This window comes from Ailuropoda melanoleuca, chromosome 2 (genome assembly GCF_002007445.2).
Source record: "Ailuropoda melanoleuca isolate Jingjing chromosome 2, ASM200744v2, whole genome shotgun sequence".
Taxonomy (NCBI): Eukaryota; Metazoa; Chordata; class Mammalia; order Carnivora; family Ursidae; genus Ailuropoda; species Ailuropoda melanoleuca.
The window spans coordinates 105022623-105045753 of record NC_048219.1 but is presented as its reverse complement, the minus strand read 5'-3'; the positions used below and the strand labels follow the sequence as shown (position 1 = coordinate 105045753).

The 23131-nt window shown below is 34.4% G+C and overlaps 1 protein-coding gene across 2 annotated transcripts in view; it reads right to left on the bottom strand.

Annotated features, from left to right (window-relative positions):
* Positions 1-5: 5 nt before the first annotated feature.
* SLC35F5 (solute carrier family 35 member F5) overlaps positions 6-23131 on the bottom strand; it is a 34875-nt gene continuing 11749 nt past the window's right edge. The window contains exons 8-16 of one of the 2 annotated variants that reach the window (XM_034654434.1): positions 19868-19949; positions 18903-18990; positions 15874-15938; positions 13703-13807; positions 10345-10504; positions 6069-6159; positions 3095-3249; positions 2453-2546; positions 6-226 (exon numbers count right to left, since the gene is read on the bottom strand). In XM_034654434.1, coding sequence (XP_034510325.1) covers positions 2471-2546; positions 3095-3249; positions 6069-6159; positions 10345-10504; positions 13703-13807; positions 15874-15938; positions 18903-18990; positions 19868-19949 — 822 coding nt within the window. In that variant the 3' untranslated portion in view covers positions 6-226; positions 2453-2470. Of the gene's footprint in view, positions 227-2452; positions 2547-3094; positions 3250-6068; positions 6160-10344; positions 10505-13702; positions 13808-15873; positions 15939-18902; positions 18991-19576; positions 19604-19841; positions 19950-23131 lie in introns of those variants that run through there. The other variant, XM_034654435.1, reaches the window with a different exon arrangement.

Sequence of the window (23131 nt, the reverse complement as noted above, 5' to 3'; positions counted from 1 at the left end):
GGTCCTTTAGAGGGACTATGGATTGGAACTTCCTATAACTGTAATGATATGTACACAGCTACATAGCAAAGTACTTCATTATGAAATGAAGAAAACAGATATGAGGAAAATATATTTTAGAGTTCCAAAGAACTGAAACTGTTATTTTTCAGACTAGGCACTGAAACATTTTCTACAAAATCTTGCCAGAGATTGTCTCTTCGCTGCATAATGTTCCATTATCAAGCTAAAAATAAAAACAAACACAAAATCATCATTAGTTTACAACTGTCGTAGCTTTAATTTTCTATAGTTTATACCGCAAAAAGCAAATTATCTTAACATTGAAATATATATCAAACACAGTTTATATACTTAGCAACTGGATACTGGAACTGGAGGGGAATACTAAGAACTCGTGGAAGTAGGTTCCATACTAATGTCAAAGGCTGACAGCCAGCACCACTTAGACTGAGCAGTAACAGTTTTATTCATGGCATACCCCATCATTACCCCATGGAGATAAAGATTTTTGCCACACCTGTCCTTTACGCGCTCTTGTAGTCCATCTTCACTATCTCCCTTTTAACCAGTTCTCACTTCCAAAAACATTGAGTCCTTGCCTGGGTGGGGGTGGGTATGAGTGTGAACATGGGAATAATGCACAGCCTACTAGGGAGAGCGTGCATAAGTTATAGTATGAAAAAGCTTTAAAGAATAACTATATGGTTGTTTTTTTTTTTTAATTTGAAGATGCCAAGTAAACATATTTAGTTCCACTCTGTCCGCAAAGCTCAGGAGAAGGACAATAAAAGGGTTTTTTTAAAAAGAATAAATCACATGGACAAAGAGAAGAGCAGAGACAAGATACCAACCAGGTATCTCTAAAAGGAGGGGTGAAGAAACAACTAAAAACAGGAAAATGAGCATGGTTTATAGAAAAAGTAGTTAGACATTCAGATGCCCTGCCTTACTTTTCACAGCTGGTCAAGTGTCTCTTCTCCATCCCAGGAGAAGAGGTGAGGTGTATTCTCTAAAAGGGGTAAATTGAGGGTGTCTGGACTGGCGAAATGCCAGGCACAATCCAACATGACTTATTTATATTTATATTTATATAGTCGTAGCATTGTAAATACTGCTTATAGATCTATCCAGAATTATACAATAACTGTGCTAGGATTAAGAGGAGGTGGGAAGGCAGGCAAATGGGGTAGAAGCAGAGGAGGGGAAACTTGAAAGTAATCTATCCTCATCTACCAAAGTGGGAAAACTGACTGATGATGCCTGAAACTGAGAAATCAAGAAATAGAAGTATAAGCAGCGTACTTAGACTGTGTGTGGCGTGGGGGCGGGGAGGGCAAGGAATCAAAACAACTGACTACGAGTTTAAAGTGATTCCTCAGAGTAGGACAAAAACGAAAGCAAGACAGGCAGCACAAGGCAGGTGGCAGCTGCTTTGTACAAGAAATCTTGTAGAATTCTAACTCTCTGCACGTATAACCATCACAACAGTAAAAGCTAGAATAAAAAATGACCAAAGAAACCCAGAACCAAGACAATTAGCCCTAGGTTTGGGGTGAATTTGCCATGAAGACAACAACACTTAAGCCTCAAAGATCAATTTGAGTGCAAGGAGTTGACAGGAGTTGTTCAATGTTCTAGGTGAGCAGGGGAAGCTCAACTGCAATCAGGAAACATTTCAATACAAACTTCCTAAAAGTTATCTCAGAACAAAGGGACATGAATTTCTCTAATTTCAGTAATTTATTGTGATCTCTCACTCTAAATGAACATACAACCACTTCTACACATGCCAAAAATAGATGTTGGATGTATTTCAAGCATTCATTCAGTGAAAGATAAAATATCATGTACTCGATTTGTCATGTCAGAAATATAAAAGATAATATTTTTAAAAATTTTTTAAGAAGGGGGAAATGTTCTTGAAACATTAAGTGAAAAAGCATAGTCAAAGAATCAGGATATACACTATGCTAGTTATGGAAAACACACACACATGTATACAGAAAATACTGGAAATACAATATTATACATTTTTTTTAACTTTTATACTAGGGGAAAAATATTTTTCTAAAGTATATCATTACATAAAATGGTGATTCTTAGCATGAATAAAAGTAATAGTTAAACTTGGGATCACTTCATTTGCACACAGTTTAAACATACCAAGTATTTAATACCTCCGATAATCTTATGAGAGAGGGACTACTGTAACCCCATTTCATAAGTAAGAAAACTGAGGCACAGACAGGTTAAGAACCTTGCATAAGATCACACAGCTAGTACATGGAGAAGCTAGAATTGGAACCCAGGCAGCGTGACTCTAGAGCTTGTCCTTACTCTCTAGACTATACTGCCTCTGAAAAAGCTAACTATGGAAAACCAATTCTGTATTTGAGGATTACAGGAATAAGGAACCTTATTCAATACTAATGATAGCTAATGTACAAACCTGGACTACAGACAACAGCTAACTAGCTCCATCCTCCTGAGAAACACCGTGCATAGGAATGAGACTCTCACACTGCTCACTGTCTTCTGGAACCCTAAAAAAAAAATTTAAGGCAATAGTTAAGGAAAGCTTTAGAACTGTATGGAGCCCTTAAAAATGATCTATTCCAAAAAAAAAAAAAAAAAAAATCTATTCCATTATCTGAATCTGTGAGGTCAGAACTAAGATTAGGGCAAGATTTCCCAACAACTTACCCCAAGTTCTTTTTATAGTAGGATGTAAAAATAAAAATCTTTTAAAAAAGAAATTGAAAAAGTTTGAGGCAGTGTTACCATATTTTATTATAAATTTTATTCACACCAGTGAAAGTTTTCCACATTTAAATTCATTATGGCAAAATAGTAAGCACTTTGGTTTTACCTGTAAATCAAAACATTTTTTTTAAGGTAATTATGAAGAAACTGTCTCACCACCCAAAAGAGTTGAACAACTTATTTTAACTTTACCTGGCACAGTACATATATAAATTCTAATCTTTCAATAATTCTTCACAAAATATCTAAAAATTAGGCCAGCATGATGATTTCCTGTTTATTTAGCAAGGAATATATTTTTTAAAACCTATATTGGAACCAAACCTACCTCTGAATTCGATGTTTTCTGCATACAAAGGCAAAAATTCTTCTGATTCCCACCATCACAGGATCCCAATTATTATAATGGCATAAGAGAGTCACAATAAAAAATGAAAAAAATACAGGGATAGCGCCTGCAAAAAATAACCAAGAAAACTGCACCTAAAAATAAAGATAGAAAAACAAAAACAACCCACAGTTATCATTAAGACAATTTTCTCCTTTAATGTAAGTTTTCCATTTATGAAAATTTGCAGAAATAAGTTAAAACACCAAGAATACTAAGCACTGACTGTATATTATTAAGTATGTTATTATCAAATATGAGGATTCAGAACTTCAACGTATGATTCCACTTGCTTAAATTACCAGCAAAAATACATCTTGCTTGGAAAAGGGCCTGAAGGAAAGCCAGAAGGCCTGCTTTTCATTTATTAGGTGTAGTACATCCGAGAGCAGAATTAGGAAACGTTAAGTTTTATCTTCCACATCACATAGCCCATTTTCTCTTTACTGATTACTGCTGACTCTCAAGTAAATCCCCTTCAGTTTCTAAAGGCACCTTCAAAAACTCACATTTTAAAAAACTATGTTACATATGCTGTGATATGTTGGGCTACGTTACAGTTCCTTCTTGAAGACAGCACCAAAAACAGATAAACTCTTAAGCGCAACTTTTGCAAACCTTTCATTATCAATTTGCAACAAATTCTAATCCTGACTCTTAAAACTAGTTTGTTTCTGTAGTAACAAATGAAAAATTTCAAAAGGAAATCATGGCTAAGTAAAATAATGACGACAAATAGGAATACTTTTACTAAGAAATGTGAGCCAGAGAAGGCAAGCAGCAAGCAGACACCAGTGGTGAAAAGCCCCTCGGATATCATCAAGGCTGAGCCTCCCACCCATCATTTTATCAGGGTTCTCAAGAAAATTAAAAATAATGAGATGCTATAAAATGTGAAGGAAAATAATCATTCTTTCCTTTCATGAGTTTACCTTTACCATCTGGATTCAACAAAGATCAAAAACAATCGTCAAAGAAAGCTGCAGACTGAGACTTAGTGCAACCCACTGGTGTGATCTGCTTTCAAATAATGATGAAAATAGTAACTCCTAACTTTAAAATAGGAAAGAAAAACTGTTTTTGCCCTCTTTAAGTGTTAAAAAAAGTGAGATTTAGAATCACAGGCAAGACTCCCTCTGGTGGGAAACATATACTACTCCATTTCACAGCACCATTAGTCACAGTAAAGGGGTTTTGTGAGAATATTTTTTATGAGGGACTCACAATGCATAACGCAAGAATCATCACTGACAACTTTTCACATGCATGTCCTGCTCGTATGATACACACACAGACTGTCAGTCTAAGACCCAGGAAAGAGCAGTCAGTAAGACAAACTATAAAGCTTTCACACAATTTTCACATAATTTTATATCAAATTACTGGTATAACATATTCTTGGAATATTTGCCAGAATATATATAATCAAGAAAAGCCACGATGCACTTAAATGACCCAAGACCAGAAAAAGTATGAAAACTTATGACTAATGAGAGTTTAAAATGCAGATATAGTTGTTAAGAGTGGTTTTCATGAATAGTCAACTAAAACCCTATTTTATAACTGAGTAAAAGCAAACTTTGTAAAGGTAGGTAAAAACCCTAGTTGACTTTTAAAGACAAAGTTCACCCGTAACAATGCAGTTATTTATGTTGCCACATAATAAAAAGTTCTAATTTGATTTCCAATAAGCTATGAAGACAATTTTTCAAAATAAAGACATTTATTAACAAAATATTGTCTACATTACAAAAAATATCTAAAACCTGAATATATTTGAATATAAATCTGAATACAGAGATGCTTCCTATTATACAAAATATCAATTATATTAAACAGGTTAACATAATTTATTTTATGCACAATAAAAGTTATTGATAAACGCTAAAATTTCAANTTATTTATGTTGCCACATAATAAAAAGTTCTAATTTGATTTCCAATAAGCTATGAAGACAATTTTTCAAAATAAAGACATTTATTAACAAAATATTGTCTACATTACAAAAAATATCTAAAACCTGAATATATTTGAATATAAATCTGAATACAGAGATGCTTCCTATTATACAAAATATCAATTATATTAAACAGGTTAACATAATTTATTTTATGCACAATAAAAGTTATTGATAAACGCTAAAATTTCAGACACTACTTACAAAAACCACTACTTACATAATAAAATATTTCCGATCCCCTTTTCTTTTCTTTTTTTTTTTTTTAAAGATTTTATTTATTTATTCGACAGAGACAGAGACAGCCAGCAAGAGAAGGAACACAAGCAGGGGGAGTGGGAGAGGAAGAAGCAGGCTCATAGCGGAGGAGCCTGACGTGGGGCTCGATCCCAGAACGCTGGGATCACGCCCTGAGCCGAAGGCAGACGCTTAACCGCTGTGCCACCCAGGCGCCCCATCCGATCCCCTTTTCTATACCACTGACTTACCAATGAAATGTGGAATAATCAGCTCCGAAAATAGAGAACTACATATAAAGATACTGTCCTTAACTTAGAAATTAAGAAAAAAGAAAAGCTAAAAATGTAAGACATTATCCATTTCTTTGGTAATTCTTATATCTCTATATAGCAAAGAACCTTAGAGAGACAGAGCAAGCATCAACTATTATGGTTATACTGCTTATAATTTAATCACATGCCCTTTCATTATCTCTATTTTAAAAATTCACCTAAAATAGGGGAGCCTGGGTGACTCGGTTAAGTGTCTGCCTTTTGATTTCAGCTCAGGTCATGATGTCTCAGGGTCGTGAGACTGAAGCCCCACATGGGGCTCCACTCTCACCAGGGAGTCTGCTTGAGATGCTCTCTCCCTCTGCCCCTCTCCCCCACTCATGCTCTCTCACACACGCTCTCTCAAAAAAAATTCATCTAAAATACCTAATAAAGTTTGCCTTACCTTTTGCATACACATGTCAGCTATTATGGACAGAGGTATTGTAAGGCTTAGTGCAAGTGTGCCTATCAACGATGAGGTAAGAAAGCAGCCCCTAAAAAGGAAAAAAAGAAAATATACATTTCCGTATTAAAAAAGTAAAACAACCAAAGAAAACACAGGCATGAAAGATCAAGAGTAAAGACAAAAGCTTAGGACAGACTGAGACACAATAAAGCAACTAGGATGATTGTTAAAGTTTACCCTCAAATATTAAAAATCCAAATATATTAGAATAAAATTTTCAAATACTTTACGCTATTTTCAAGATTTGCTTACAGATATTATTCAACTTTGGATGTACAGCTTCCATTTCATTAACATTTTTTTATAAAACTGTCAAAAGAGTTCTTATAGTTTTGTGATGATACTTAGCCAACAAAGAAAATAGCTTTATTAAATTACAGGACAATACTTCACAACACAGACTTTTAAGAAAGTGGTAAGCTAACTTGTGAGTTTCTCACCAAAGCAAAAATATCTCACCCTCATGAAAACTAAAATAGTCATCAGATCTGTGTTGCTCTTTTGGTTTGGCCTAGAATTGAACTGAAAATTTTTTAAGGATACTTCCTTGTTGAATTCCTTTTTTCTAGCAATTGTCCTAACCAAAACCTAAGTTCTTCATTTTATTTTCACCTTGAACTATCCATGTCGGTATCAAATTTTGAAATATTACTCTGCACATAATTTTATTTAGTTGAAAGAAAAAAATGAAGGAAGCATTATACCAAACAGACAAGCCATTTATACAGACTAATAATTTGGGTGTATAAAAAGAAAACAGGGTGCCTGGCTGGCTCAGTTGGTAGAGCATGACACTCTTGTTCTCAAGGTCATGAGTCTGAGCCCCACATTGCAGGCAGAGGTAGAAAGAAAAGAAAAAAGAAAAGAAGAGAAAGAGAAGAGGAGAAGAGAAAAGAAAAGAAAGGAAAAAAGAGAAAAGTTATAAGCAAGAAAAAACCATAATGTATATAATTAGGACTACAGACCCATGGAAATTCTAGACTAGTAAATTCTAGCTCAGTGTGTGATAGAATTAATAATACCATCCTGCAAAAAAAGAGCCTATCTCTTGATAAAGTGTCACTCAACATATTCAACACAGGCTGTATCATTAATTCTTATCAATGCAGTAAAGAGAACTCAAGCACTAGTGGTTCCTACTACACGAGCTGCTCTGTGAAAAGGCAGTTCAGGAGGTCAGATTTTTTTTTTTAATGTGGCATACGTTCTTAGAGATTTATAGCACAAAGTACAATCATGAAGCGTCTGAAACAAAGTATTAAAAAGAAAACTATTTGACTTATACCAGCTTTTCTCAATTTAGCTGATGGTTGAATCATTTTGTCATCTATTATCATTTCAGGGACACACTTTAGGAAGTGCTGAGACAGAGAACTAGGTGGTACCATTCAATATCTATACACACGGTACAGTATATGGGCTTAATAGTGCACCTCAATTTTTTAAAAATAAACAATGAGTGACAAGTACACATCTTTAATTTATTTAAAAAAAAGCTCACAACCACACTTTGAAATCTGTAGTTTACTACTCAGCACTTGGATTATGTATGCTGAAGTTTCCTGTTCTATTTATAGTTAAACATACAATAACCCTGATTCCCCCACAAAGAGAAGGGAATCATCCTACATGCAGATTATGACTTCTGATTTAAATATGTATTTTCTTATGATTTAAAAAGTTGTAAAATATATAGAGATATGTTTCTTACACTTGTTTTGTTGCCAAGAACACCCCGAATTTAAGGGATATGTTTGTTTCATTACTGACTGATTTACTGCTACTGAGCTGTTACCATTAGTACTCTTAATCACTTGAGTGTCAAAGTATATCTGAAAAATAAACCTTCTTGAGTCCTAAAAAATACATCCTAGGTAAAGATAAACAGCTTTTATCATAATATAGGACTGCGAGTGTCCAATTTAACTATTCAACAATACATACTTAAATATACAACTGGGAATATAAATTGTGTTGCCTCCATGGGGAATGATACGCAAATCTCTATCAAAATCTAAAGTCCGTATGACTGACTCAGTCTTTTTCTCTTACAGGCATTTATCCTACAGAACACTTACATATACATGCGAAGATTTATAGGAGAATATTCAATGCTATTTTATTTACAAAGCAAAGGACTGGAATTTAAAAATGTCTATCAACAAGGAATGGGTAAATACATTATATTCTACCTGGTATATCACACAATGGATTGGAACATAATATTCTATAACACTACACAAGCTTTAAAAAAGGAACTGAACCTAAGTGCTAATATGTAAAGATTTAAAAAACAATCAGTAAAAAAAAAAAAGCAACTATAAAACAATATCTGTAGTACGTTCACATTTGTGTGTTAAAAACAAGATAAACTGGGGGTGGATTAGGAGGCTGGTACACACTTCTTCATGTGTAGAAAATTTGGTAGAAGGTTTAGAAGTTAATAATGGTTGCCTCTGGGAAAAAGGAACGGAGATTCAGTGTGAAAGAGAGAGAGGATTTCCTTTTCTTTGTATACCCTTTCGCATATTTTTGTTATGTATTATTCTTTTCATTCTAAAGAGTTTAAATTAAAAAAATTCCAAAACAGTCATTATTTATTTAAACGTAAAGTTTTTCAAGGAGCAAACTAAAAAAGCTCACATATAGAGATTACATGCCACAACTCCTACTTGATCATCCGCTAAAGCCTACATTAAATTCTGCTAAACATAATAAAACTCTCCACTGTATGTTTAATTAAAACCGAAGCTCTCAATAAAGAATAAGCATTTTAATATTTGCAGTGACACAGTCTGTGTTTACTATGAGTCTTAACGTAATAATGTAATAAGCATCATAGTAAACCCCTCTAGTCTTAACACCCAAAGAAAAATTTAATAATTGCTTTCAAATATATTAATTTGCTTTGGAAATTGTTTAATTTAAACTAAAGTTCCTAGAAAACATGGACCTATTTTAAAATACAGTGAGTACATAATTAAACTGTAGTAAAAATGGTTGAATATCAACAATTCCTCATGATTCAACAGAGTTCAATCAAAAAACTACTAGTAAGCAGTTCTATCTGTTCAGAACCAAGAGTAGAAAGAGGCAAGAGATGTGAGAGAACAAAAGAAATACCGGAACTGAGAGTAAAGAAGACATAGGACAGAGAGTATGTGATATATATTAGTATCGAAAATATGTAACTCTCTTTGCTTAAAAAAACCGAGCATCTAAAATATACATAATGAAAGATGGAAGAATGAATGAGTAAATGGATTCTGATATCAAAGAGTTTTTGATCAGCAAAGAAATTTAAGTACATAAATTAACTAAAAAATAAAGTGCATCTTTAAGTATTACATGAAAGGGAGTAAGTATGGAAGAATATCAAGAAAACAGAAATTTCCTTGATTGAGAAGGGGGGAAAAGTACAGGAAGAGCATTAAAGATGTCTTCATGGAAAACGCTACTTTTGTCTCAGTCTTTTGCAAGGGAAAACTAGTCAGTAGTCTTAATTGGCATATCATAAAATCCATTTAGGAGTTTAAGTACAATTTGTGGGGTTTTTTTTCAGTTCCTATTAGATAGAAACATGACTAAGTATCAAGCTCTGTATTTGAAAGATTTCTTAAATTCCACCATGATACTGTCTTCAAACTATGTTAGGATCATTAGTACATATCAACATATTTGATATAACATTTCAAAGCACGTTAACATCTCAAATTAATCAGGGTTTAGGGTTACGTATCTGGCTCACTTATATGTAAAGTCCTAAGAATAAAACAAAAAAAAAGTCTATGAACAACCAGACATTCCAAAGTCCCTTAAGTTCCCTATTCTCACTGAGAACTCATGTTATTTATATTTAAAATATAAACCTCCATTAGATAATGACACCTTTCATTTAAATAACATTCTACTTTTAAAACACTTCTACAAATTTAGATCATTTATATGCCTCCATTCACTTAAATATTTATTTTCAACAAATATTTATTGAGCTCCTTCTATGTATAAGGTATTACTCTATACAATCAGTGCACAGAAGTTAAAACACAAAGTTCCTGCTCTAGTGGGGTTACTTTATTTAAGTGTGAAGTGTGTAGGGTGGGAAGGTGCACAGGAGGAACCATCAGAAGACAGAAGAAATATAAATGCTTCAACTATCCAAAAGTCCATGAACTGGTATCTAATAAATCATAGGGTAATAAATAGTACATACCACAACCACAGGAACTCTGAGAGAACTGTTCCAATAAGGCCATTAATGATAATGCACATTAATACTACTTTATTGGGAAACTCAAAGTCCTCAAATCCAGTATAATGAAGTAAAAAGAAACCTGGCCATAAGAGCAGCAGATTAAACAGACCTACAAAACCTAAATATGTATAAAAGAGACAACAGTTAGTAATTGAGATTTATTTAAATTTTTCAAGTTTATAACTCTATAATTAGAAAACATTAGATTTTGCACAAAGGGCTCCAACAGGTTTCCTTTACTGGAACTTCAGTTTCTTTCAGTCAGACGTACAGACAGCTCAACATCGGAAAAAACTGTACTAGCAACTGTTGGTCACTGAGTCTCCAAGGTTCCACTACTCACACTGCACGGAGCAACTACCATGGAATAAACCACTTAATTCAAAAAGAAAAGTTGTTAACCTTAGCTACTAATAAGCTAGTGTCTTCAAACTTAAAAAAAAAAAAAACTGGTATATCTGTGTGTATGGATATGCAGCCTAAATTAAATATGAGGAAGTAGACAGTCTGCTCTCTGATTCAACTCATATTTATGTTTAAAGCGCCTGTGGTATTGCTAAGAATAATGGAGGAAATTTCCAAATCAGATACATTCTTGGTTCCTGCCCTCCAGGCTCTCATAAGCTAGTTGGTGAGATAACATACATACACAAATAGCTCAACATATGAACTAAGTGCAGACTGACTACCCGTAAAGGAAGGCTGTAACATTTAGCGGTCAAAAGTGTGTGCTCTGCAGTCTGACTGCCCTGAGTTCCAATCCCAGCTCCACCATTCACTAGTACTGTAAACCTTATACAAGAGGCAAAACCTCTTTTAAGCGTTTTCCAATCCATAACTGTAAAATCATATTTAACTAGGTTACTGGGAAAATTAGATGAGATACTTATAAAATATAGCATAGTACCTGGCATAAAAAGTTAGTAAAGGTAAGCTGCTATTACTATTAAAGAAATGTAAGTTTACATATTACTACATGTGAATACAAAGAGTATAAAGGAAAAATTTACAATTTTTATTGTACTTCCTATACAGTTAAACACCACAGATCTACTATGAGATCCATTAGGTAACTATAGAGCATTCTTAAAAGAAAGTTAAATTGCAGTAAATATATATTTTATATTTGTTGCTAAATAATAAACCAGATTTAGGATGCCTACTTAAATCCTAACAGGACTGGAGCATCCACTCTCTATCTGTTGCTAAAGACTCACAGCCAGCCACCCACCGTCTCTGAAGAACTGTCTTGCAGAGCAAACAAGCTTGCCTTTCCCATGAAGTTCCCACCCTGAGCAGCCCACACCCTCTACAGGCCACACCTAATCCGTGAAGGATGCTCAAGGCCACTCTCATGGCTGAAATCCTAACGGCTCAAGGCCAGACGGTCTCTGAGCAGTACCTAGACGTTACCTGCTCCTTCACCACCCTCCCACCTCCTGCCCCCCGACATGCCATGAACTGGGCCAAACCTCAATTATACATGAGCCCACATGGTTCTTTCCCCTTCTTTATACTGCTTTTCTTAGTCTCTTGTCAGTTTTCCCTGCAGAGCGCCCCTCAATAAATCAATCACCCATAACAAATCCCTGTCTCATATCCTGCTTCTAGGATACCCAATTTAAGACATCTAGTGATAAAAATAAAAACAAATAAAATGACACATACAGAAGGGACTCATGACCTGAAAAGCTTACACAACATTAAAAAGTTGTAATTAAAACACAGAATTTGGCATTACCAAAACCAAATCTAATTTGGGGTCCCTGAACTATATCAAGTCTATGGAATCTCACATAAATTAACAACCTTGGGACCTAAAGACAAAGGTCCCAATTGCTTCCACCTATTCTCCTGATCCTCCAGAATGTAGCCTGCATATCCTCCTGTTCTTCCCTAAAGTTAGCCTCCAGTACAATCACACAGATCTACACACTGTTCCCTGTTATGCTCTGCTCATATCCCCATGCCTAAAGAACCCTATACAACCCAATTCTAACTTCTTTTCTAGTCCTGCCTATTGTAAAGCCCAGGTCAAATCAATACTGTGTTATATTATACATGAAGAAGACCAATGAAGTTACATTTCTGTGTATACCGTAATAATAGTAAATTAAACAATATTTCCTGAAAATTGCCAATCTTAAAAAAAAACACTCAAAAAATTTAGTATTTTGTTCCATTCCAAGTGGAATTTTCTATGACTCTAAAATAAGACATCACTAAAATTACCTTCATATTTAAGATATATTTATTGAATTCCGTACTTAAACTTGAGTGATCACTTGGTCTGGGTAGCTTTCCAAATGTTTTTTTTCTGTTAATCTTTAAGTGAAGATATTCAAACTTTTTCTTAGCAGAAAAATCTTTCCTACAAATTAAATTACAATGCAAAAGCCAAACAAAACAGAGCTGCTCCAGCTGAAGCAGCAAAGGACTCCAAGAACCAGAACCACGCACGCAACTCCACCTCCTCCCACCCTTCCCAGGATCCTCTGCAGATCACTCTGAAAGCGACTCATCTAGTCCAATTTCCTCATTTTGCAGATGAGTAAGAAATAAATGAAATTAGAACAGCCATATTCCTGGTCTCCTGATTCCCTATAAGCTATACTTTGAACTTTCATCACCAGGCTTTTTTATTTATTGATACTTAGGTTATCTTTTGGAAGACATCTACAGATATCCAACAGAGAGCATAAGTTTTTTAGTGAGCTGATATGAGGCAAGGAAGAGCTTATAAATCGTATTAGGTATTTTATTTACCAAAATTAAGAACTGATGCCAAAAACTACAATTGGGTAATTTGAAAACCTATATCATAAAAGAGTCTATATCTTAAAGTGCAAATGGAAAGCCTTTCAATAGCCCATGAGTTTTAATGAACAACACATAGACAAGAATAGTATTATACGTATCAGTTGGGCGCAGTTTCTCCAGTCCTATGCTTCTAACAATTTAAAAATAGCAAAATGTGTAATATAACAGGCATACTCTCACATGCTTATGATAGCATAATTCTGTCATATCAATGAAGAAAATATCTGATTCACAGGCTAAAGACATGAATGGTATTAGGAGGAATTTCTTTCTTTGCCTCACACTGAGGAAACCAGCATTCCAGCCTAGGTGCATAATCATGCAGGGCAAAGTATGAGAAAAACACTGAGACTGGACTTCAAAATCTTTAAAATGTGATGGTTTTAAAGAATCATATGGAGAAGGAGAGAAAGGCTTCCTTCCTTATTCCCTCCAAAACCAAAACCCTAAGTTAGTCATTCAAAGAAAGCAGCATCATAGGTAAACATACTCTTACCAAAGAACATTGGAATATCCAACTTATCTTCTCTGTCTACTTTTCTCTTAATCATAACAATATAGACAGCATAGAGCATGGCTCCAACGAGAGACCAAATAGAACCTGTAAAAATTAACATAATGAGTTTTAATGGATTTGTTCATTAACTCATTCACACACACTTATTTAAAATCTGACAATGTGTCAGATGTGATTTCAAGAAGTACACAAATATGAAAAGATAAAGTAGATCCCACCCGCTCCCATGTTCTCCAGGAGTACAGGAAGAAGTTTAAAGAGTGAACAAACACATTCAAAAACATCCAATGATCTAGCCAAACATGCATGTTATATTAAAACTCACATAAGTAACACTTTTTTAAAAAATTTTGAAATGCTACTTCATATTTTCCCCAAATAAATAATTTGGTACATGACACTGTCTGGCATAACAATGTTTCTTTCCATCTCTAAGCCACTGCTTATACAGTCCTCCCCACTGTGACCTATCATCTTTATTATATATTCCACTACCATCTTCAAGGCCCAGTTAAAGTTCACCCTTCTGCCACAAAGCATCCTCTTCCTCCACTGAATTTCCATCCTCATCTTCTATTTCAGATCATGTAATACTACATGGTTAAATATAGTATTATTTATTCTTTAGTAGTTTCATTTTGTAAATCTCAAATAATGATTAAAATCAAGAACTCCCTGAAAACTGAAAACACATTAGTAAGCCTTTAAAAACAGCTAAATTAATGTGCTGTCTGCCAAGTGACCACATTTAATACTTTAATTATCCAAAAGTCCAATGTTTTATTAAATCTATTTTTAAAAATTATTCTAAAACATTTGTAAAAAGCAAAAAGAAAGCCTATCAATAAAATCTCACACATACATAACAAATGCATGTATTGTTTTACATACACAAAGCTCTCTGGGTGAGAAAGAGGTGATACAGTTCAAGGCATGGCTCACTGGGCAGTGACCAGGGATAGTTTAGAAAGCACCTTTCCATTCAATCAACTTTAAATATCTAAACAAAGTATCCAGACGGAAGCCATTAAGCTGGGTTGATTGTCTTTGTTTTTGTTTAACCTAAACAATGGATCACAACTGAGTGTTCACCATAGCAGTAAATGTTTCAGGCAAGACGCATGAGTGAATCACAAAATTAGTGGGTGCAAGTATAACAGAAACAGGGTATTTGCAGTCTCAAAGTATTTCCCCACAAGCTGCTTATTACTTAGAAAGAAAAAAATTAGTAACTTTACACTGGAGCAACCTGGCAGACACCACCTTAAAATTAACTAGTCACTAGTAACGGGACAACATCATGCGCCTTCTGATATAATGTGTTTATCAGGACACTTCTAATATCACTTTCATGGCATTCTTACCAAAAATACACAACATAAATTTAACCATAAGGAAGTATCAGACAGACCAAAAGTGAGAACATTCCACAAAACAACTAGACAGTATCCTTCAAAAGTGTTAAGGTTACAAAAGGACCACCACCACCAACAACAACAACAGAGACTGGGGGACAGTTCCAGATTAAAGGATGCTAAGGAGATATGAAAACTAAATGCAACAAGTGATATTGCACCAGAAAAACAACATTAGTGGGGAAAATGGTGAGATTTGAAAAGGTTATACATATAGACTCGATAATTTAATTATAATCAATGTTGGGGTGCCTGGGTGGCTCAGTTGGTTAAACGGCAACTCGATTTCAGCTCAGGTCAGGATCTTAGGGTTGTGAAATTGAGCCCACATCGGACTCAGCACTGGGCATGAAGGCTGCTTAACAGTCTCTCTCTCTTTCTCTCCCTCTGTCCCTCCCCAGGCCCCATCTCTCTCCCTCTCTAAAAAAAATAAATAAAACTAAAAAAAATTTATATATATATATAAAATAATCAATGTTAATTCCTGACTTTTATAACTAGACTGCAGTTATGTACATAGTTAGCAAAGAAACTGAGTGAAGGCTATATGAGAACTCTGTGACCTATTTTTGAAATTTTTTACATTATTTCCAAAGGAAAAGTTGAAAAAAGAACCCATTAGTGCCCACCCTCTCTGTGTGTGTGCACACACATGCATGCAAGGACACAAATAATGACACGCACAAAACTTTCTGGTATACTCTTAACAGAAAGAATGCAGAGTCACATACTTACCTATTGTATCTCTTCCAGCAGATTTCTCAGACCCTGACAAGTTTACCAGCACAACACCTCCAATGCTGCGGGAATAATAGGATTACTGATGAGCAAAACAATAAACTCCCTAAAAAGGGCTAATAATAAAGATAAAAATTATTTACAAGTGATCTAGACTACTCTCAAAACTGGGCAAAACTACAACTGTCAAAGAATTTAGTGATTTAATTAATAATATCTAACAATATTAACAGGGCAGGTTAAGTGCTATACTTGTAATCATTTAATTCTCACGAAATGTACATACTGCCTTGTAATGAAGGTATTGTTGTTACTACCATTACCATTTTACACCTGAGAAAACTAATGCACAAACATACAAAATAACTTGACCACAATCACACAGCGGGGACTGAAACTCAGCCAGTCTGCTTCTGGGTAAGCATTTTTACCTCCTATGCTACCTACTACTTTCCAGTTAACGAAGTAGCCACTTGTCAGCCCTCTTCCAAACGTTTTTTCTGAAGATACACATACAGTATATCCATACAAACCTAGCAATAGCACTAACTCTTGGCTACTAGTAAAACCTATATTAGCAATAAAACTATCCTTAAATGTTTAAAAGATTAATTAATGTATGAAAAAACTGAATTAAAAATGTAGAGAAATCAGAGATCATTCATTCACTCAACTGTCATTTATTGGAAAAAAATTTTTAAGTTATATATGTATTGAGCTAAGCACTGTGTTACAGCAGCAAACAAAAGAGATGTGGTTCCTGTTCTCAGGGAGCTTATACTGTCTATTCCTATGCATCTTGTAATTGTACATATTTTCAAAGCAGATAAAATAGTGTTAATTTTTTTTAAAAACCAGTCTAATTCTTTCATCTACTGATCCAAAAAACTAAGTGACACGAGAGAGGAATATTAAAAAAATTTTTTTTTCCCTTATGGAATTATATCATAAGTCAAATCTAGTTACATTAAGTATTCATGTCTCTCAATTAAATATTACAATTTTCTGTTGTTTAAATTCAGCTATTATTTATTGACCACCCACAACATACTAAAAACTAGAGATTTCAATTCCATTTAGATAATAATAATCACAATGACTAAATATATTGAGCACCTATTATACATCAGACACTGTTTCAAGCACTTTAAAGTTTTAACTCATTTAACCCTCATAAGAATCCTTTCAGACAAATCTTACTAGTATTCCCAACTTACAGGTGAGGAACCTGTGACACAGAGAAGCAAGAAACTGTGACACAGAGAGGGAAGAAATCGCAAAACTAGTAATGATGGAGGCAGGATTGAATTCCAGATAGTTTAGATGGCGGGTACCCTCTTTTCTGTCTCTTGACTGATGAAGTGAGACTTTTTAGCTTATCAGAAGACTTCCTTCAAGATTGTTGCTATGTCAAATTCTTTTTATAACCTCAGAAACTGATGTATAAGGTTATTTCAAAACAAAGTATAAAACGATGTTCAATACAGTATTAAGAACATGTAATAAATACACAAAAAAATTCTAAGTAATAATTTTTCTAGACCATAGGTCAAGAAAACTTCCTTAAAGGAACAAACAGTAAATATTTTAGGCTTGCAGACCATATAGTCTCTGTTGCAACTGAACTGTCATTATGGTGCTTAAGCAGCCATAGACAGTTTGCTAACAAATAAGAGCGGCTATATTCCAATAAAGCTTTATTTACAAAAATAGGAAGAAGCTAGCTCACCTTAGTCTGCTGACCCCTGTTCTAGATCTACTCTAATGGACTTTGTCAAAATACTTACCTTGTTCAACATTTTATACCTATTTCCTTCTTTTCCAAAACTTTATTAATATAGTACAGAGAAGAGTTAAAAATTAGCATGAATTTTGAATAAAGTTGAATAAAACCTCGTTTACTTCTCCAATACAAATACATTAGATTTCCCCAATACAAAAATATGTTTGGCTAAAACAATCAGTCAATCATGAAATATAATAAACTTCTAGTGGCCATAAAGTCTAAATAGTAAATTAGTTGGTCAACCTGCCTACCCTTGGAAACTACCATGGTTGTAACTATAAAGGAAAAACCCATCATAATAAGAGTACCTCAGTCCCCATGACAATCATTTTTTATATATATTCCCTCCAAACTTTAAAACAAGGTTGGAAAGTAGATGCTATCATCATTTTCTCACCTAAGAAAACCTCTCAGAGAGTTTAAGGGAACTGACAGAAACAAAGAACAAAGCTCTAATTCAAACCCAGTTCTGACAGCTAAGAAACATTACTCACTCCATTAAATCATTCTACTACCTTCTCTGATTTCTGATTTTTTTTCTGTAAAAACAATAGCTTTCTTAAACTGACACATCTTTTTTGAGTACTGCTGGTAAGCAAAGCCCTAGGCTAGACTGTTGGTGGCACAAGTAAGGATAAAACAAGGCCTTGGCCTTTAAAGGTTTAAAATCCACAGAAAAGACAAGACAAACATACACAAAGTTACATAAAAATAAAAGACTTAAATACAGTTATTGACAATACTGATGTTATACAGTAATGCAAAGTTGCCAAATGATTTATACAGAAAATAACTGAAAGATCACTTGAGGCGGAGTCATCAGAGAAGACTGCATGTTTGACTTCCAAAAGTAGAAGAAAAACCCAAAATCAAAACAAAAAAGGGAACTTATTTTAGGAAAAGGAAATAGGAACTTGGGAGGTAATGAGGATTAAGTTACCACATTAAGTTAAATGTAAGCATCAGTACAATACATAGTATTATATACCATCTGTTCTCCCATGAATGGGAGCCAAAGCTGCCTTGGTATCCTTCCCTCCAGTTACTCTCCCCAGGAACATTTAGAAAACTAGTTAAGGATGTGACACAGGCTGAGTAGCATGCTGCCATATAAAACCTTCTTTTATCCTCATCTTTCTCTGCCTATACGGTATACTATAATATAAACTACCCTATGTCACTACTAGAAATTTTGTAAACATATTTTTAAGCAGAATTAACTATTATGCTATATTCTTACCTTAAAATTACAGCTAATAGTTTAGAAAGAGTAAATCTATCTCCACTGTTACTTGGAAACATTGCAGCAAGAATTAAGGTAAAAAGTCCTACAAGGAAAAAAGATACATCAGTTTAAATACTGTCAAAAACAGCCTTTAAACTAAACCATTCTTATTTTAATAATACAGATTAAGTACAGCCCCGTTTACTTTAAACTAATAAGACAATGAAATTGAACACTCAGAGTAACATAATGACCTCATGATAATCAAGCATGTGTGCTCAAGTTATTTTTATAGCTTCAAAAATACTCTTCCTCTCCCAGATTTGGAAGGTGATTCAATTTTTAAAATAAAACATCTTTCATAGGGTAAATTATGGTTCTGAAATAAGCAATTACATTTAGCCAAAGGGTCTAGAAAAAGATCTTCAGAAAGAATATGTGAAAGGAATGACTACAATACAAAGAACCAGCCTATAAAACCTCAATATGTTGTTACATAAAAAAAATACCATAAAATAATCAAAGGAATATAAATAGCACAAGGCCACAGCATAAAACTACAAATATTATGTAGTTACAATATACTAACGTACATTAGAATGAATGTAATAATTTGTAATAAGATAAAAATGTGTATGTGTGTATGTGTGTGTCACACACACATATGTGTGTTTGTGTGTGTATATATATAACAGAAACAGATTTCAACTCACAATGTAGATTTTGAAGACAAATTTCTTACCAGAAGTTGAGGACAAAATATTAACTATAGCAACTTGTGTGTCTGAAAGTGCTTCTTGATATGACAAATTTGCCAGAAACCACTAAAGAAAAAGAAAACAAAGTGAAACCTAATGAATGACATGCTTTTATCTGTCATAATTTACAGGCCCCTCTTTTCCCCCCTCCTTGATATTTTATCGTAAGAGCTTTTATTTTTTTTTAATTTTNAATGTAGATTTTGAAGACAAATTTCTTACCAGAAGTTGAGGACAAAATATTAACTATAGCAACTTGTGTGTCTGAAAGTGCTTCTTGATATGACAAATTTGCCAGAAACCACTAAAGAAAAAGAAAACAAAGTGAAACCTAATGAATGACATGCTTTTATCTGTCATAATTTACAGGCCCCTCTTTTCCCCCCTCCTTGATATTTTATCGTAAGAGCTTTTAAAATTGCTTTCTATTGAAAAATCACAGGCCTAAAAAGAGGGCACTTATAATTAGATTGAAGTTCTTTGCTATTCAATTTCCCTTAAGAAATTAACAACTAGGGTAAAACTGAATATTAAATCAATTTTGAAATTTGCTTTATCCAAGCATTTCTAGCATTCTATTAAAGTTTATCTAAGCCAAATTAAAATTTGGGGAAATTCTCAAATATTAAAATATGTACAGATGAACACAGCATGATGAGAAATCTATTGAACAAGATGACACCTATGGGGATGGATCAAAATAGCCAGCTAGGTAGACTGAAACATAAAAGGACATAATCACTCTTTGGAAATTTAAAAATGTCCAATGAAAAATGTGAATTTGCTGGCTAATTATGATTGTATCTCTGATTCTCAGTTTGGAAACATAATAGAGTTCCCATAACTGGATATAATGAAAGGAAGTTTTCCAGTAATGAGGATTTTTTTCCTTTTCTTTTGCTCATCTAGGCTAGGATATTCTTATATTCTCAATACTGTGCCTAATGTGATTTAAGGAGTAAAAAAGATCTCTTTTTGGGGGCGCCTGGGTGGCACAGCGGTTAAGCGTCTGCCTTCGGCTCAGGGCGTGATCCCGGCGTTATGGGATCGAGCCCCACATCAGGCTCCTCTGCTATGAGTCTGCTTCTTCCTCTCCCACTCCCCCTGCTTGTGTTCCCTCTCTCGCTGGCTGTCTCTATCTCTGTCAAATAAATAAATAAAATCTTTAAAAAAAAAAAAAAGATCTCTTTTTGATGAAGCCTCAGGTGTGTGTGTGTGTGCGTGCGCACGCGTGCACATGGGAGGGGTTCCAAAATTCACTTATTTTCACTGCTATCAGATATTCTAAAACATATTACCACAACTCATCCATTTTTCTGTCAACGGATCCTTTTGGACTATTTCAAACAAGGCTACTATGAACATTTTAGTGCATGCCTCCTGGTGCACATGTGCATGAGCGTCACTAATACATACACTAAGAAGCAGACTGCTGGGTCAATCAAAGTAAATTAACTGCTTATCTAACTGGTTTTGGCATCACTGTTACTTAAACATATTCATATTCCACTGAAGAAGCCTCTCTTAAGACAGAGGCATCTCTTGATCTCTCTGAGAACTTGTAGTTAAGTGAGTACTATAATTATTAGCATTTATACTTCAACAAAGCAACAAAGACATATGATCTTAGAGCACTGCTGGAAGGTAGCAGGTAGCTGAGTTTAGTAGACTCCATTTAGTCTACACCGTACTCAAGACGAGAGACAGAATAAAACTACGGCAAAGTGATTTTGACACCGTCCATAGTCCTCCAAGTTCCTAGATAATTTCACTGGACTTTCTAAACAAGAAAACGAAGTAACAATTGCTAAGATGAGCAATATCAAACATATATGAAGTGTTAGAAAAAAGGTAGAAGATTCTGCTCTTAATCATCTTTTGGAGATCTATCTACAAGAACAGATAATACTTATAGGGTGATAATTAGCTCTCTTGACCCACTTTCCTTAACACTTTAACATACTGCGCTCATTTTCCAAACAATCTCACTGGTCTCTGCTAATGCACGATAAAGAAATAAAGACAGATCATTCAGGTAGCAGCCATTCAGAAATCGTAAGAAATCATCATTAGCTATAAACCCTTTCTAGAAAGATCTTTCTATTCTACACCTCTCCCCATTTTCTAGCTCTCAAACCCAAGGCACTCTCATTTCAAAAGAAGACCCATCTCAATCACCTCCAATAAAAATTAACCTTACAATGCTTCCCTTCATTTTTTCACAGTGGAGGACAACCACTTACTAATAAATAATCTATCACAAATAACATATATTTCATTATTTCATGAGTGGTAAGTTATCTTAAAATTATCACAGAAAATATTCAAGGCAAACACTGTATGACCTAAATTATATCCTAGAGAGAAAAATTAAAACATCGTAAGCCCTAACGAGACAAAAGATATTCAAAGAGGACTGGCAAATACAGGAATTAGTAACTCCTTCTGCCCTGCACTGTACAATACGTTAGACACTAGCCACATGTAGCTACTGGAGAACTGAAATGTGGCAAGTCTGAACTGAAATATTTAGCAACTAAAATTGAAATAAAAACTGAAATTGAAATGAAATGGAAACCGAAATGAAATAGAAAATGAAATGCTTAGAATATTTAGTACTAACAAAAATAAACTATCCCATTAATAATTTTTATATAGATATTAAAATATTTTACATATAATGGGTTAAATAAAAACAGTATTAAAATTAACTTCACTTGTTTCTCTTGATTTCTCTGAAAAATTTAAAAATTTTTCTAACTGTAGAAAATTGAAAAATACGTATGTCACCTGCATTTGAGGCTCATATTATATTTCTATTGAACAGCACTGCTCTAAACCTTATCAAAGCTTATCACTCTTAAGTTAGGTTTCCAAAAAGCTTTATACCTGGAGTATCTTACTCTTTCTGCAGAAATGTCTTTACTAAAGACTAACATAGTTTTCTACTCTTGGAACTTACTAAAGACTTTTTTTTTAAACACTACTGAAGGTAGAAGCACCCAAGTGCAGATCCACAATGAATAAACAAAACGTGGTATATCTGTACAGTGATACGGTATTCACCCTCTAAAAGGCAAGAAAGTTCTGACACGTTACGAGGATGAACACTGAAGACTTTATGCTAAGATAAGCCAGCTATAAAAGGAAAACCAGTGGGGCGCCTGGGTCGCTCACTAGGTGAAGCGTCTGCCTTAGGCTCAGGTCAGGATCCCAGGGTTCTGGGATGGAGCTCCACATCCGGCTCCCTGCTCGGTGAGGAGCCTGCTTCTCCCTCTGCCTGCTCTGCCTGCCACTCCCCCTGCTAGTGCATGCTCTCTCTCTCTCTGACAAATAAATAAATAAAATCTTAAGGGAAAAAAAAAAGTTAAAACAGTGTAGAATTCCACTCACGCGAGATACTTAAGAGTAGTCAAATTCATAGAGACAGAAAGTAGAATGGTGGCTGTCAGAGGCAGGGGGAGGTGAGAAAGGGGAGTTATTTAA